At 40.8% G+C, this 18,557-nt stretch overlaps 1 protein-coding gene across 2 annotated transcripts in view; it reads right to left on the bottom strand.

Moving 5' to 3' along the window:
- The window catches only part of PCSK5 (proprotein convertase subtilisin/kexin type 5), a 297,459-nt gene that overhangs the window by 219,737 nt on the left and 59,165 nt on the right, over window positions 1-18,557 (bottom strand). For both annotated transcript variants that reach the window (XM_032774960.2, XM_032774962.2), the window contains exon 3: window positions 16,462-16,575. In XM_032774960.2, the coding sequence (XP_032630851.1) occupies window positions 16,462-16,575 (114 nt within the window). The remainder of the gene's footprint in view (window positions 1-16,461; window positions 16,576-18,557) is intronic.

Raw genomic sequence — 18,557 nt, 5'->3', positions numbered from 1 at the left:
TGCTTTGGATTAACTAGTATTTGACGTCTGAAAGAACAAATTTTACTGAACTGCTACTTTTTCCCATCTGGGTCTCTTTCCAATGAAATATTTGAAAAATATACAGTATTAAATATTTAGCATCAAATTCATCCCTGGTATAACTTCAACGTATTTGACTGAGTTACACCAGAGATGAATCTGGCTCTTGACCTTTATTGATTTTTCAAGTAAACAAGAAAAATATATTTAGAGGCCAGTGGGAGGAAACAAATCATAAACATATGTTATTTGATACGTTTGTTTAAACAGAGAAGCAGAACAGGGAATCTATGTAAATGGATTCCTTATATTTATAGAAATGTCTATTGGCTATAGGGAAACAAGAACAAGACAACAGAACCTAATTTATCTCTAGGAAAAAAATGAGTTCATGACTCAGGTTACTCTGTGACTTGACACTAAACGTCTAGTCTTCCCAAGAGGAAAACAATTCAGATTATAGTTAGCTCACATATACACTGAGACTATGCTATCATTTCTTATAACTGGAAATTTTTAAATAAAGATTGGATGTTTTTCTGAAACATCTGCTCTGGTTCAAACAGAAATTAATTTAGGGAAGGAAGTCCTCTGGCCAGTTATACAGGACGTCAGACTAAATAATTGTAATGGTTCCTTCTGGACATATAATTTATGAATCTATTCTACCAAGGACTTTAGGTTCAAAGCTTTTCTTGGGGGCTAAACTTATGTACTAGTTTATCAAGTATTCATATTTATTTGGTGATAACTAACCTTGTGACTATGCACACACAGATTTGCTGCATGTTGACTGATAGTATCATCAGCTCCAAGATACCACTAAATTAATTTAATTATGGTTCAAATACAAAAAAAAAAAAAAAAGAAGTCACTATGAAGGCAAAATCTTTGGTCTGAAACAACGTTCACTAAAATCCTTTTGAAAAAAGGGAAACGGTGCATCATATGATAGTGTTCTGCAGTAAAACATGCAGGAGGTAAACCTAGCAAAAAATATTCACTAATGCTCCCCGCATGTGGGATGAGTTTTGAGATCACAGAGAGGGTTAAAGATGTAATTTACCATTCCTGTGGATCCTAGGAATTCATGAAGAAAGAATCCATCCAGACCCATGGATTCAGAGCCTTATTTGGGGCTCTGTGGCACCATCCTTTACTTGGTAGCCACGTGCCCTGAGGATGCTTCCATTATATATATACCCTACTCCCTTCAGCCTGGGGGGACATCAGAGTGGATCAGAAGTTAATGCTGTTTTCACCTGCTTTAACTCCAGTCTAAGGGCTTGGCTAAACTTGCAAGTTGCAGCGCTGGTGAAGGGGTTACAGCGCTGCAACTTACCAGGTGTCCACACTTACAAAGCTCAGCCAGCGCTGCAACTCCCTTCCTGCAGCGCTGGCTGTACACCTGGTCTGCTACGGGTGTAGCGAATCCAGCGCTGCTGATGAAGCGCTACTCATCAGGTGTGGACACTCACCAGCGCTGTTATTGGCCTCCAGGGTATTAGGAGGTATCCCACAATTCCTGTATACAACAAACCGGAAGGTACTCCGCCGGAGCTACTTCAGCTAAAAAACAAACACAGCTGCTCTTGGCTGCAGCAGCGAGCGAGCCGAGCTTGGAATGTCTAGGCTTTTGCTTGCGGAGACAATGCACGGCGGCGGGGGGGGGGGAATCCCGTCAGAAGCTGCTTATTGGTCTGAAGCCTTTTACATTTAGAGTGATTGAGAGAGGGGTGGGCGGGAAATGGCCAGAATTTGGCAAGGCAGGCGGCTTGTCAACAGTGTCTGCTCCAAAATCCACTCTCTGCTGTCTCCCCAACGCTCTCTGTCAACACTCAACACCCCGTCTTTGAACTTGCAAGGCAGGGAGCTGGTCACAATTGTGTCTGCTCAAAAAATGCATCTCTGTCTCCCGAAGAGAGTCACACTCCACCACCCCTCTTTTGAAAGCATGTTGCAGCCATTGAACGCTGTGATAGCTGCCCACAATGCACCACTCCGCAACCGCGCTGGCATGCTGGCCAAATGTGGCCACACTGCAGCGCTGGTCGCTGTCAGTGTGGCCACACTGCAGCGCTGACCCTACACAGCTGTACGACCACAGCTGTAACTACCAGCGCTGCAAAAATGTAAGTGTAGCCATGCCCTAAGAAAAACTGTGGAAATCCTATTGGAAAGAGCATATGCACAGAGTGACTGCTCCCAGCCCTGAGTTGTGCAGCCTCACCTAGAGTGGTGTTATTCAAGAAGTGGGAATTATTCCACAAATACATCATTCTTTCCATTATGGCCTGTGCATTGTGCTTTTATGTGACCTCCATTAATTCCCACAAAAGAAAGAAGTATCGGAGGATTTTATCGAGAGTCTCATAACATATGGTCCTCTTCTTAAAGTGCCATGTCATGTGATTACACAAAACTCATATTTCACATTTTAAAATTCATGCCTTGTTTGCCCTGAATAACTCTATGATGACCAGAAAACTACTGAAATCAGAAGTGGACCCTGTGAGGTGGGAGTGTCCCAGAGCTCGGGCTGTAGCCTGTGCCTGAATGTCTGCACCACGCTTAAACAGCCCCTTAGCCTGAACCCTGCAAGCCCAAGTCAGCTGGCATGGGCCAGCTGCAGATGTCTAATTGCAGTGTAGACATACCCTCTTAGGCCTTATCTACACTTGTGGTGGCATGCAGGATATGTGTAGCTACATGCCACAGAGAAAAGCAGGCCTCATCCACAATGCAATGTGTAGCTACATGCAGCAGTGGAGGCTTTGGCAGCAGGGAAAGAATCCAGCAGCTTTCAGAGCAGCCAAAGCCTTCCACTGTGGTGGGAAACATCTCGAGCAACGAGGAGGCAGCGGTGTAGTGTAGGTGTGCGAAGCAAGTGCTTGGACATGTAGAGAGATGTGTAGAGTATATACCGTAAAGTTCTGGACATGTCTTTACTCACCTAAACAGTGTCTCACTCCTATGTATACCTGTGCTGAGGGGTGTGCAGTGTCTGCAAGCTACATGCCAACATCATTGTAGTCATAGCCTTAGTGCTACATCAAGTTGTTTTGAGAGTGTGATGGGGAGTAGAGTACGGAGGGTTTTAGTTGACTTTATTTCCTTAGGACTTGCTTGTCCTCAAAAATTGTATTGCTGTAACCATACTACTACAGCAATGCTTTATTCCAGTCTAGCTTATTCCTGTAGGGAAGGGGGGAAGCTATACCAATATAAAGCACCTTTACCAGTATAATTGCATTCACAGTATACCAATATAATTATTTTGGGAAAAGCTCACATCCCTAACTGACATAGTTATACTGATACAAAATCTATGTGTAGACCAGGCCTTATCGTTTGAAAGAAAGGAGATACAAACAGCTTTATTTATCAGTAAGAGTCTCTACACTTTTCAGAGATCACCAATGCCAGGGAAAGAAAAGAGAGGTGGTGAGTGACAGGAAGGCCCAGAACAGAGTTAAAGAGATCAGAGCATAATGAAGCAGGGAACCACAATACACACCCAGAAATTAATCTACAGTACAAATTACTAATGTCATAATCATTGATTCTTGTCTCGTTTCTATAGTATTTTGCTTTGTGTAACTGTTATGACCTTGTCTCTTGGAGGCTCCTTGTTCCCTTTACTTGTCATCATTCACTGTGTTCATTCACACAGTCTGGCCCCTGTTGGGAGGAGAACCTTCACCTCCACAGCTTCTGTCAAATAGAACTGACTTCTTGTATCTCTCTGCCTTATCTCCTGTCAAATCTTGGCTGAAAACATATATTTTCTCGCTTATTCATGCCTCTTCATTTCTCCTTCACTTTGTTGTTATTTTCAGCTTTATGGCTATATTATTTAACTGTGTAAATTGTTGTAGGATAGAATTTGAATGAAAAATACAGTACAAGGTAAGGTGGCAGCATAATAAAAGGAAGAGAAAAGAAAAGCCTCATGGAAATGTAACAAGTCTGTGCCATAGAGAGAATTTCAGCTTTTTTTTTTTTTAAGCTATTATATTGTATCATGTAAGTAAGCGACATGTGTTTTAAAGGTATTTTCAATTTACTTGATATAATGTAATGAGATTTTTGGAGCTAATAAGGACATCTTGTAAATTTGTAAGTAGACAATTTGGAAATTGCACATTATTTACTCAATACTGCAACCACTCACAACAAGGCTAATGGAGGGTTTACTATGTCAGTTTGTACTTTGAAGCTATCATGATGATCACACAAAGAGTAAAATTCATAATGTTAAGAAAATGTTCCTGATTATGCACAGTTTCAAGTTTTAAATCTGAGCACCTTGGCAATCATTAAATATAATGGGCCAAGTGCATTCTGTAGAACAGGGAAATTTAAAATGCACCTCCCTGCACCATCTTCCCAAAGCTGAAATCAATCATAGAGCAAAACTGAGTAGGTGGAAAAATGTAAATATAAAAATGTGAATGATAATAGCATCATAGAAATGTAGGGCTGGAAGGGACCTTCAGAAATCATCCAGTCCAGCCACCAGTGCTAAGACAGGACCAAGCAAACCTAGACCATCCCTGCCAGGTGTTTCTCCAACCTGTTTTTAAAAATCTCCATGATGAGGTTTCCAAAACTTTTCTTGGAAGCCTATTCTGGAGCTTAACTGCCCTTAGAAAGCTTTTCCTAATATCTAACCTAAATCTCCCTTGCTGCAGATTAAGCCCATTGCTACTTGTCCCACCTTCAGGGGACATGAAGAACAGTTGATCACTGTCCACTTTATTACAGCCCTCAACGTATTTGAAGACTATTGTGTGTTCTCCTCTCAGTCTTCTTTTCTGAAGATAAAACAACCCCAAGTTTTTTAATCTTTCCTCATAGGTCAGTTTAATCATTTTTGTCACTCTCCTCTGGATTCTCTCTCTAATTTGTCCACATCACTCTTAAAGTGTGGCACCCAGAAATGAATCCAGTACTTCAGCTGAGACCTCACATACAACAAAATAATTACCTCCTGTGTCTTCCATACAACTCTCCTATTAATACATCTCACAATCACATTAGCCATTTTTGCAACTGCATCACTTTGATGACGCACATTCAACTTGTGATCTACTATAACCCCAAGACTCTTTTCAGCATTATTACCACTTAGCCAGTTATTCCCTATTTTGTAGTTGTTCATTCGATTTTTCCTTTCCGTAAGTCCAGCAATTTGGGCTGGACAGATGCCTAAAAGTTGAGTTGCTTGCTCAAACATTGAGTGTGAAAACCTTAGAAGGCCACATCAGGATCACTTGTGAAATTTCCAGTACATCCTGGCTGGAGCCAAAACCACAAGTTTTGTGAGGAAAATAAAGCCTCTTTCTGTCCCTCTCCAAACCTGAGGTGCAGAGACACACGGAAGTAGAATAAAAGAAGAGTTAACTGATTGCTTCTGAACTTCAGAAACCTTGTCTCCATTAGGTGTTTATATTCATAAAAGGCTGAACAGTTCAACACACGCTTCCCTCAAGTAGTAAAGTAATTTCTTATTATTATTAAATTATCTTGTCTGTATTTATTGTGCACAGAGTGCCAGCTGTAAAATCCCACAGTACACTGACGTTTGAGCTTCCTTGCACTCCTTGGATTTTATGCAGTTTTGATTTTTACCATCCAGAAACCTATCTCACCCTTTCCTGCAGAAAATCACATGTAAAAGGGGGGGAAAATATCCTTGCCTTTGATGTCACCCATCTCTCCCTCCAGTGGGAGCGGTTTGCAGGACAGTAGAGAGGGCACAAGGTGTGGCATCTGCATCTGTACCAAGATCTGCAAAGTCATCCCTGGGTCTCAGAGCATCCTTGCCTCAGGGCCCAGGCTGCCATTGACCTCCCCCCGCATTTGCACCCTACAGCCTACCAGGGTGCTGAGTGGAACTTAATGCTGAAACTGTCAACATTCATTCTTGATGGAATTTCAAATGGAAAGCACCGATTTTTTTTTTTTTTTTGACAATGCCAAAGAAAGTAACTTTACTCCTTGCTTCTCTCCTCTGGACTGACACACCTTTCTTCTTACCTGGCATACTTGCGTGAAGAGATTTTGTGGTCTTAAACTGAAGGGGCAGAAAATTCTGTTCTGATGTCGCTCTGTCTCTGTGTGCATACTGATCTGATCTGGCTGTTTTAGTGTTACTTCTATTGAATCTGTGTCTAAGAGTCACTGGAGATTACGTGGATCTGGGTTTATTTCCCCTCTGGGGAATTTCCATTCAAAGCACCATTGCAAAACTGTAGATTCTATTTATAACCTTTTCACCTATAATTACCTCATTGTGGAACTTTCTTCTCAGCTGGGCAGAGGAAGATGCAGAATGTGACCCATTTCCCTTAGAACTTGGGAGGTAGTAGTAGCTGCAATACAGCTTTTGTGATATTAAAAGCAGGAGCAAATTATGCTGAAGCAAATTTGCCCCTTCTTGCTTGAGGAATCCAGCCAGTTCATTGATCCTGAGTAAACTACAACGCAAGGCTGCCTGTTTATTGTAAATTTGTCCAGTTTTACACAATGAAAAATTGGTCCAGAGGGCTTGCAAGAATAAATGCCCATATTTAAGTTTAGTTACACCAGCACAGCCAGACAATTGCAGTATTTGGCAATAATTCGTGATAAATGAGAGGGAAGCGGAGTTTAGCAGTTAGAGGAAGGGGCGGGGAGTCAGGACTTCTGGAGTTCTGATCCCACCACTCAAACTGAGTGCCCCATGGCTCTGGGCAAGTTACTCAACCCCTCAGCTGTGGTGAAAAATTGGTGAAAACTTAAAGGAATATTATAATGCTTAATTAGTTACGACTAGACTGGGCTTCTCCATCCTGCCCAGTGTAAAGAGCAGCATATAGCTTTGCTGATTCAGGAGCAGAACAGTTAAGGAATTGTGTCTCCCTCTCCCCATGTCCCCCATTTGGTGAATCTAATCCTTTAAAAACGCATGGAAACAAAAGGTTTCAGGTTGAAGTACACGTTTAATTTGACTGGAAAAAATTTTTTTGATTTGCTGAAAATTCTAAATTTAGTTTGACACAAAACAATTTTTTTCCTGATTTTTCATAACTTCCAGCAAACTGAAAATCAAGTTATTCACCCAGCTCTAATCACTTTCTCTCGCTGCCCTGCACCAGCTCATCTTTATTAGTTAGTACACTGAGGAGCAAAGACAAGACTCTGCTCATTCCCACCCCACTCCCTGCCCACCTGCACAGCACCAGCTTACCCTTAGGCATCCAGACTCACAGTGAGGCAAGCTGCACAGTGGCATAGTGGGAGTGTCTTACTCTACTCTTCTTGCTTACCCTGTGTAGCTGTGCCTGAGTATATGTCTACACTGCTGTTGGAGGTGTAATTCTCAGCTTGAACAGACAAACACATGCTAGCTTTGATCAATCTAGGGTGCTACAAATAGCAGTGTGGTGCAGGTAGCTTAACCCCTCATGTACTTGTCTGTGCTACTGCCCATGCTACCATGGCCACACTGCTATTTTTAGCATGCTAGCTCAAGTAGAGACAGGGTAAACATACTGATCTGGCCTTTAAAGTTTGTAAAGCATTGTCAATCTGAAAAGTGCTATATTAGATCTTTATTTAGTAGACACTCTTAATTAGCAGCCACTGCCCTACAATAACCTCACTTTTCTAGGCAAGCCACAGAGGAAGCATTTAAACTGAATAGCAGATGAGGTTTCTAAACAAAAATTTGTTATTTCTCAGAACTTTAGGAATGATTTTTTCCTTTTTCAATCATCATAGGAGAGCATGCAGTATTGTTCCACAAATGAAAATAATTCTACAGATCTCTACTCTGTGATTGTCAACAACCTGGAAAGAGATTAACATGGATTCTTATTGAATAGGTTTCTTGAAAAGTAATAATTGGCAATTGCTTCTACTTAAAAAGGAAACTATGTCATTCAATAACTATACGTCTAAATATGCAAACATTTTTTCCATTGGAATACTATTTATTATTATCAAATTTAGCAATTGCTGTACTATCTATTAATATTCCATAGCACTTATTACTAGCATTTTATTCTGGACTAAAATTAAACAGTCAAACATTTATTCCCTTTTAACAGAAGTACAGCATACATTATAAGGAACTGCCTTTTCCTTGTTAATTACAGAAACTACTACCAAAAAAGACATACGGATAGCTCAGAAATACAATATATACAGAGAGAAAACTGAAGTTCTTGACCAGACTGCTGCCATTTAGAACACATAATATCACATTTTAAATAAATTTTAAGAGATATGAGAGAAGTGGATTCTCTCTCTTCGAAGATAAGATCAGCAGCAGTAGGTAGAGTGCAGAATGTGTTACTACTATATGATTTATCATTAAGAAAAAAATCTGTTTACAGCAGAAATTAAACCATTTCATTTTTGACAAGCAGGAAAATCTATCCAGATAGCTACTACGCAGATGACTTTAATATCACCTCTTCTTGGTTCAGTGAAAATAATTGCCAGAGTACTGCTTGACATCCACTTTGCATTCACAGGGCACTTCCAGATGTGACCCAGTAGGAAACACACAGTAGCTGCTCAGGGAAATAAGAATAGCTACCATGGAACAGACCAGCAGTCTGTGTCTAGCCTTTCCGTTAATCTTACTAAACTACTTGTTAATCTCACTACACTAGTTACTTCAATAATCTCCTATGGTCAGCACAGATGTGATTAATCCACTTTTCCTCCTGATTTGCTGGAATACCAAATAGTTGTTGTTGTTTCTCATCAGGAAGTGAGTATTGATCCAGGTAGTGACAGCATGATCTAGCGTTAACTAATGACAGATTATGTTATCATAATATCTCACTGAGAACAAGATGTATGCTTCCACCAGTAAACAGACAAGGAGCTGTAAGAAATCTTCCCTGATTTCCTGATAAAAACATAACATTGGCCAACCAATGGTTCATCTAGTTCAGATTTCTGTCTTCTGACAGTGGCTGGTGCCATATGCTTCAGAGAGACTGACCAGACCAGGGCAATTATCAAATGATCTATCCATGGGTTGCATGCCTGCCCATCCTGGCTAATAGCCATTGATAGACCTATCCTCCATGAACTTTTATAATTCTTTTTTGAACCCAGTTATACTTTTGGCCTTCAGAACATCCCTTGGCACTGAGTTCCACAAGTTGACTTTGAGTTGTGTGAAGAAGTACTTTTAAAGCCTGCTGCCTATTAATTTCATCAGGTGACCCCTAGTTCTTATGTAATGTGAAGGAGTAAATAATATTTCCCTACTCACTTTCATCATACAATTCATGATTTTATAGACCTCTATCATATCCCCCCTTAGGTGACTCTATTCTAAGATGAACAGTCCCAGTCTTTTTAATCTCTCCTCCTATGGAAGTAGACTAAGCGGTTCTTCCCCTGATTTGACATCTAAGGGAAAGGAGAGAGCCAGCCTGTCTGCCTGACTGTCTCCAAGAACAAGTAGAGAACTAGGATCTCTTGTGGCCCTGGTCAGTTTGGAGGCCTTCTTAAAGTGGACGTGTATCTTTTGGTTAGTTGGTTTTGGCTTCTCCTTCCTGGATCCTGTACAGAGACATAGCAGCACTGCATCCCTTTTGGCAAATGTTAGGGAAATACATGATAGTGTAATATACAAATACCCTACCAGTTTTAAAGTATGTTGCTTTCTAGGCATGTCAGTATCTTCATGGTAGAAAGAAGAGCCACTGTACAGGTCTAGAGATGACAAATCACTAGTGAAGACTCTGGGCCAAAGGATGAATACCTCAATACAGGTAGATGACAATAAAAGAACATTGTGAGGCTCACACTTAACTGTCAACTGTCACTCACCTGTGCTGTACTCTGACACACATTGTTTTAGGTTGTTTTGATCATTTGTCAACTGTTCCTGACCCCACAGTGACTCTTCTCTCTCCCTCCCAGCCTATTCCATGAGGCACTGCTCACTGGTTTCTCCACTTCTGCCCCCACGCAACCCTGCTAGACCCTGAGGGTATGGCTACACTCAAAACTTCAAAGCGCTGCTGCGGGAGCGCTTTGAAGTGTGAGTGTAGTCACAGCGTCAGCGCTGTGCTGTCCCAGCGCTGCACGTACTCCACATCCTCATGGGGTTTAGCTTGCAGCACTGGGAGCCGCACTCCCAGCACTGTGGCACTGTTTGCACTGAGGCTTTACAGGGTTGTATCTTGCAGTGATCAGGGGGGTGTTTCTTCCACACCCCTGAGCGAGAAATTGCAGCGCTGTAAAGTGCCAGTGTAGCCATGGCCTGAGAAAACTCTCCCCTTAGCTGGTGCCATCATCTAAGGAAGCCCAGAAGTCTGTAACACTCCTTTTTTCAGTTTTCTGTCTTGCATTTTTAGGGGTCCAGCAAGATAAGCCCAATTCCCACAAATCTTCTTATCAGCATCTTTAGGGAAGCAGACTCTTTGTCTAACATTTCTCCTCAACACTCATTGAATAGCTACATTACCTGAAGGCATTTCTTTTGACCCATTGCTGTTACTGAAGGCCAATTAATCTTATTCTAGGCTCTTATGCACCTTAGAATGCATTGCATGGTAACAGGATAGCCCTTAAAGGGGATTTTGGTAGGGTTCACTTGGAAGTCCCTGAAGATATCAGTAGAGTATATGTAACCAGTCACCACCCAATCCACTATTGGTGGCTCCAGGGTCTATTTTAGTGGGGGAGTTCTCTAGAGGGAGGACAGAGTCCCCCAACTCAGACTCTTCTCCAACCTTCACACAAAACTCTGAGTTTGAGGTCTCATTGAAACCCAAACCGAACTGAGTTTCACCTGGTTTGGGTTTCTCTATAAGAGTTTTGTGCAGCCAGCCCTAGTTACAAGTATCTCAGAGCTCATCAATGTGTACAATGTAGCTCAAATTCCAGTGTGAATTACCTTTCAATTGTCTACACCCTAAAGATCGTGTTACGAATATAGAGATTTAGCCCTGGGCTACACTAGCGAGGGGTGAGGGGGGAAGTTTGAACTAAGATATGCAACTTCAGCTACACTATTCGCATAGCTAAAGTCAAAGTATCTTAGTTTGACTTACCTGGCCGTCCTCATGGCAGCAAGTCGACTACCACGGCTCCCCCGTCGACTACACTTACTCCTCCTGCCAAGGTGGAGTATGGGCGTCAATTTGGGGATCAATTTATCGCATTGAGACGAGATGCGATAAATCGATCCCCAATACATCGAACACTACCCGCTGATCTGTAGTTGGTATAAATTGAGACAAAACCAACTTCCAGCTGTGTAAGTCAATCTTGAGCAATGTTTGAGCTGTGACCATCAGATCAGATATTATGTGTCATTTATCCAGGAAAGATTATATTCCGTCATGTTAGTTATAGATTCATCAGAACTGACACGTTCAGGTAAGGAAAACATATTGCATTCTTTAAACTAATATTGTCTTGAGGTGGAGAAAAGTAGCATCTAATGTTTTCTTTTCCTCACTATTAGAAAGCATAACACAAGAGCATACACAGATAACTGGGCTCTCGAATAATAAAACACAGTGGACTTGATCTTGCAGGTAATGAGTGCCTTCTGTGAGGTGCTGTGCACTTTCTGCTCTCCTTACTCTCACTGGAAGTTTAGGGTACTTGGCACTTTAGATTAGTGGTCTCCAAACTCTTGTCACCCCACCTTACCCGTAATGTAAACTGTTTGCATCACCCTGTGACCTGGGGCTGGGACAGGGACTGGGGGCTAAGGTTGGGACAAGAGCCAGGGCCAGAAGGGGGGAGCTGTGGCTGGGGCTAGAAGCCAAAGCTGGGGCCTCGGCTGGGGCTGGGGCTGGGGCTGGGGCCAGAGCTGGAGCCAGAGCAGAGCTGGGGGCACAGTGGGGCTGGGTGGTACCCCCTCCCCACCCCCAGTGGAGGCTGGCCCAGGCCCTGCCATGCCCCCCACATTCCTCCCTCACAGTTTGGGGACCACAGCTTTAGAGGCTCAGGCCCTGAGTGAAAGGAATTACAACAGTTTCTAAGTTTCACTTTCTAGGAACATCTTTAGAATCAACATTGAAGAATATAGAGATGGAATATATCTCATGGGATACACATCTTAGGTTGTGATGAATCAAAGGGGATAGCAGGCATGCGCCCCACCACCACCACATCATCACCCCATCACTTCTGGGCATAGATGTCACTCAAGTAAGCCCATACCATTTTCTTAGTTCCTACTCATTAAAATGACCATGTTTGTGGTTGTGAAGCAAACTGGGGTGGAAAGGGGGAAGAGAGAGAGAGAAGAGAAAGACATTAATCAAACAGTTTGTTTGACATAGTATATAGATAAAAGATCTTGTGTCAACAAATCTCAATGAAATTTACAGCCCTGCTAGAGATTAGACCAGTTCAAGGGCCAAAGGTATCAATCTCAACCTGTAACGAAAGTTACTCATTAATCAAAATCTGTACCAGCAAATGATAGTACTTAATTGCTTTCATAATAAGGAGTTTGTAGCTAGCAACCTAGAATCCTCTCTCTCTGGTGTAGCAATGACTGATAGCTCTATGCAGAGTTTTTTTCCCCTTTCTTTTTGGTTTGTTTCTGAGAACCAGAAAAGATAAGTGAGTTTAATATATAGAGATGAAGTTACAGTCTCATGGGGATGTTTTAGAAATGACCTGAAACAGCTCTGAATTTATTCATTTATTCAATACTTGTTAATGGTTTAACTGAACCTTTATGGCAATCAGAATTTCCTGCCTAGTAGTATTTTGTTACCACTCCAGTAATATCACAAATTACTGCCATTTATTCAACTCTATCTATCTACATCACCGTGAGTGTCCTGATAGGATAGGGACTAAATCAACATACAAATTAGATAGATCAAATAAAGACAAATATACATGTTCTAAAAGGCTGGGACAAGGTCCTGTCATGACTCTGATCCAAAGAGAACAGCATCAACAAAGAGTTACTGAAAATGTATTACATTTCAGATAAAAATGCTTTTTTCAAAATGCACAATGAACCATTAAAACAAACTTTGTCATTTCTGTACAGTACTTGCAATAAAATTTAGAAAGCACAGAGAAAATTATAGCCTCAAGGAGTGAAAATGTGATCTCAAGTGGGTTGTAACTAAAGCTGGTCAGAAAAACTTTGACAAAACCATTTTCTGTTCTGAAAATGCAGTTCCATCAAAATTAAAATGCTTCACGAAATCACCTTGATTTTGCTAAAATTTCATTTCACAGAATAAACAGCGGGGGATGTTCAGACACTGTTGAAACATCCTGTTTTAACATTTTAGCAATGAAATGTTTCACATTTTTTAGAAATATTTTATTTTGTAATATCATATACAATTGTTATTGCATTATACTTTGTATTATAATATAAAATTTTAAAAGTTCAAATAAAAATAAAACATTTTGATTTTGTCCAAAAAAAATGTTTTGGTTGATCAGAAATATTTTTTCCCCTGAATTCTCTTTCATGTGGTAGAGCAGGAAATTGAATTTGGGTCTCCTAAAACCTAAGTTATCCTAGCCCCACTATCTTGACTTTCATGAGTACGAAATATCTACCTTTGATCCTTTCCACCATGTCAGAGAAGAGATTCTGTTTGTTAAACTTTTTATTTTAATTAAAAACTTTTCCTGAAATTGTGGATCAAGCCCCCCTCTTCCCTGCCCATACATAAGATGTGGGTTCTGAACTTGGGTCTAGTCCTGCAAAAATTATACATATATTTAACTTTAAGCAGGTGAGTAGTCCCATAAAACTCAATGGGACAACTCACCTGCTTAAAGTTAAGCTCATAAGTAAGTCTTTGTAGGATCAGGGTCTTGGACCCCTAATAATGCCTTTGAGGTTTTTCTTAGATCTTCCTCTCCACCTGACTTAACATAATAAATAAAATAGTACTACTATTTTGCACTTCTATGCAGAGGCCAGCAGAGCTGGGAATTCCTTCACTGCCAGTATCATGGTAATCTCAAACATGTACCACACGGCAGCAAGAACAAGCTGCCTTACTCCCATTACACAACACTCATATGTGGCATATGGACAGCAGTGCTATGGTGCAGCTGGACAATCATGCAATATGCTATATCCAATGGCAGAAATCGTGTTCCTGCAGTTATACTTACACCTATACTCAATGAATATGATTTTGTGAACTACTAAATATACAATAAAATGCGTTCATTAGTAAGTATAGCACAATCATTGAGCAATGTGAGTGGTTACTATCAAAATCTGTTTGGTATAATAGCCATCATTTAATAACCCTTTTCCTTTCCAGTGCCAAGCCACAGAATTGACAAGACCCAGCAAACATCACATCCAGCCTTCCCAGGATAAGCACTGTTTGACACAACAGGAGGCTTTAGAAATGAAATTATATATAACCAGGGAGGAAAGATTCCCTGCAACTAAACTGGAGAGTTCCCAGGGACTGTGACAGCCTCCACCAAAACATACTATACACCTTGCCTGAGAGACTTGACCATCCTTTTTCAATACTTAGTTAATGTACTGGTAGTTTTAAACTACACCGATTGAGTGCTCTGAGTGTACACATAAAAAAGGATCTTAATGGCCTATCAGGAGTCACAAATATCACCCCTTTGAACCCACTTATGCATTCCTTAATCCACCTCCTCATCAAGAACCTGGAAAAACAGGGACCTTGCATCATGCCCATAATATCAAAGGAGTCAGGTCTGCTGGATCAAAAAGGGAAGCAAGTTCCAAAGTCAAGAGCCCTTAACTGAAAATACTCTATTATATACACATAAATATGTCCCTACTGTATGTCAAGGCTTATTGAGGAGATTTTAAAATTATGCCAGAAATTCAGTAAGTGGAGTCATGCTTGAGGCAGGGACAACAATGTGCCTTTCAAAGGGTCAGTGATAAGGCTCAGTGATAAATATACAAAAAAATCTGGGAAGTCTGGTTATTGCATAGTCTCTGAACAAAGCCCAACAATCCTGGAACCATGGGCCAATACCCAAGTCACTCCCTATCCTGATTGGTGACCTACCCATATATCACATACTCTCATCTGTGCTTGAAGACAAGGCATCTCAAAATCTCGGAATATACTGTTATTTGCAAATTACCTTTGGTCTGTGTCCTTTTTGTTTTTCAACTGCAATTTTTAAAAGCAGAGAGATGATATTCCACTGAAAACATATCTATCCTAAAATTAAACATCTTCTAACATAAGAGTTCCAAAAATGTACATTTTCCCCTCAAGTCTGATGACAATCAAGCCATCAAGTCTCAAAACGCTTACTTCAGTTCAGGGCTCTGCTCTCATCTGAGCTATATGGATGACCTTGTGTGGAAAGACAGTTGCAGGGCCAGAAGTCCTACCAAGTGTTCAACAGAGCACTAGCAAAGGAGATCAAGACTGTAGTGGCTGGCACAACACTAACCCAAAAGGCTGGTCTCACGACTGTGGAAATGGCCAACACAGGGTAGCATATATGATCACCTGAAGACCATGCTGTTCTTATTCAAAGAAGCAGAAGCATGGTCCCCAGTAAATGTCCCCTCCAAACTGCCCTGGTCCTTCTCCACTCTGCCTCACAAACATCCTACTGCAGAATGGGACTAGGCAGTGGCCTGGCTCCCTCTCACTCGCTGACCAGGGTCAGATTTGGTCCTACACTAGTTAAATCTCTCTTTAAAGCCTTTGGATGTGCGATTTATGTCCTAAGAAACAAGTGTCTTTTGAAGATAGGATGGTTTACCATAGCCAAAGTTTTCAGTGAACTGGAAAATATGACGATCCTATTATTAAACTGCAGTCATTTGCCTAATTTGACTCTCCCTTCTTCCAAAGCCTGGATATACTATGACTAAAATACTTCATTTAGGTCATTCAACACAAATTAAAGACATAGTTAAAATCTGTTTGGGTAGCCAAGATCTTCAGTCCAAACTTTAACTGTGACTGTTACATGTTTTAAAAAAAAAAGTTTGCTTGTATTTCTTATGTCAGACAAAAAGCAACACAGGATCAGATGGAATAGTTCATTATCTAACATATCTGCGTGCCTACTACTGTCAGAAAGACATAATTATGTCTCCATTCTCTTTGCTTCATGATAAACCTGACATTGGAGTCAATGGGAATCATCTGTATCACATGGGGTCTTGGAGGCAGGGCACCCAGACCAGAGGATTTTTTTTTCCCTTCCTCAAATGGGCCATGGTTATGTCCCTTCGCCTCCCCACTGACGAAACTTTATTCTATAATAAAACATTCCCCAAGAGCACCGCAGTAGGAAGCTCTCATTATACTTGTAAGGAGTTTACAGACACTTCCTTAGTTCATATAAAACTGAAAAGAAAGTTTGCCTTTTTCTGAAGAAGATCATAACAGAGCAACTAAATGATTAACATGAATCAGAGCCAATGGCTGCCTTTATACTTACCATATACCACATGCTTGGCCACTTGGGATCATTGAAATAAGTGGATTGGGTACCACCAGGTTTATAATCCCTCTTTATCCTTCTTTTAACTACCTGTTGTTGTATCCACTCCACCTGCCAACAAGAAAAATATTTGGTAAGTGTTAGAGTTCCATGGAGATTATCAAGAAATGTGAGCAATCTTGGGAAGTTTCCCATTACTGAAGTCCAAGTCTATTTCATGTTAAAGTGTTCATTTTGGCAAAGAGAATGCAAAGCTCACCTTGTCATTTAGTTCGCAGGAAAATATACCAATTTAGTTAGTACTACAGGTTGCCACGCACAACTATTTAAACCCCCTGCTAACAGGACTTTATTAGCTATTGAACAATGCCATTGCGTATTTTATTATTCTTCATTATTAATAATAATAATTTAAAAAATTCATAAACTGACCCCATTTTGTATTTATAAACACAAAGATTAACAGTTACTCAAAAGAAAAATTAATGGGATTTCCAAGGGTTTTTGTTTTCTCCTTTATTAAATTGTCAGCTGCTAATAGTAAAATATATTCAAAAGCTCTATTTAACCAGTATCTGTATCAACATCATGAAAAGACCAAAAAAATAAGTTATAATTCATTGCAATGAGATTATTTGTCACAATTCACTCAGTTTTCAGGAACTGTATTTTCTGTAAAATTAAAGTACTTCCCACGAAAAAGCAGCAGAGTATGGGGTAATAGGTTAAATTACAACAAGAAGCTCAAAATATAAATGAAAGAAGAGATCAAGGTCAAAATCAGGCTTCCAAAGTTAAGTTTCTTCTCTGTCAGACACCTCATCAAAGACTCTGAACACTTTCAGAAAAGTGATACTAAAGGTGACATCCAGTCCATAGCAGATATTAATTTGTAATGCTTTTCCCCTCTCCTCCAACACCATTAACTTTTCTAAATGGGAACTTACTGCTATTAATATAAATATTGTAAACTGTCCACAGTCAAACCCAGATTTTACTTGCATGCTTGTGGCTTACCGATAGCTCATATTGCTGCTGAAGTGCTGGTACAGAATAAAATTATAAAAATTCAGTTCACATCTTCCAAAGAAAGAAAGGCAGCCATCACCTGCTAACAGCCTGCTCTGCACCTTGCACTCCTGATTCCCAGGCATGTACAGTCACACACGCACAAAAATAAACTTTACTTTCAGAGCACATCTTTATTTTCTTGTTCCAGCTCAGAGTCACTGGCTAGGGACAATATTAATGTTTTCCCATAGCAGAAAAATGTCTCCAACCATGCATTCTTAATTCTAGTTCAAATCCTGAGATCTTAAGCCAGGCAAATCTCCAACTGATTATAAGGGGAGTTATTCATGAGTGAGAATTGATGTCCCCATGTTTTCCTGGCTTCTGAAAACAGGGAATGCAGAACCTCCAGATTCTGATCATGGTGAGAGGAGAAAGAGGCATCTCTGAACCTATGGAATCCCTTCTGTGAGGCAGTTCTATGGGGTGGTAGAGGACAGTGTGGGGACTGTGATAACATCATGGTTTTTCCCTCTGCACCAAGCAACTTTGCTACCTGAGAATTGCTTCAGGGTCAGTGGTAGTAGCATGATTTCTACAGGAAGAGCTGTGATGTCAATGGACACAGAACAGGAGGGAAATGATTGGTGCTGTGTAAGCAAGTTGAAGTCCCTTTTCTCTGTCAAATCCTCCAAAATCTACCCCTCCGATATCTCTGAGTGGTAGGGAATTGAGAAAGTTTTGATAAGTCCCCTTTCTCTTCTGGCCACCTCTTTCCTCTTCCCACAGGATGCCTGGCTCAGCTAAAATCCATCTCATGGACTTCTCAGCAAGCCTGGGAATATTTACTGGGTTGTCTGCTGCCTTCAAATATTACACATTGAGGAGCTTCATTCAGAAAGGGAAGGCAGGCAATCATTTTTGGGCCCCTCTGAAGCAGCAAATTCCTGGAGCATCCAAGACATAAAGAGTGTAGCTGGCCAGATGCCAAGAGAGAGGGCCAAAGACCTGAGTCTCTACTGATGGCAATTACTGAACACAGAAGAGAAACAGAATAAGGTTAAATGGGACCCAGAGCCACA

This window comes from Chelonoidis abingdonii, chromosome 6 (genome assembly GCF_003597395.2).
Source record: "Chelonoidis abingdonii isolate Lonesome George chromosome 6, CheloAbing_2.0, whole genome shotgun sequence".
Lineage (NCBI taxonomy): Eukaryota > Metazoa > Chordata > Testudines > Testudinidae > Chelonoidis > Chelonoidis abingdonii.
Note: the sequence above shows the minus strand (reverse complement) of the source record. Positions and strands in the feature narration are given on the sequence as shown.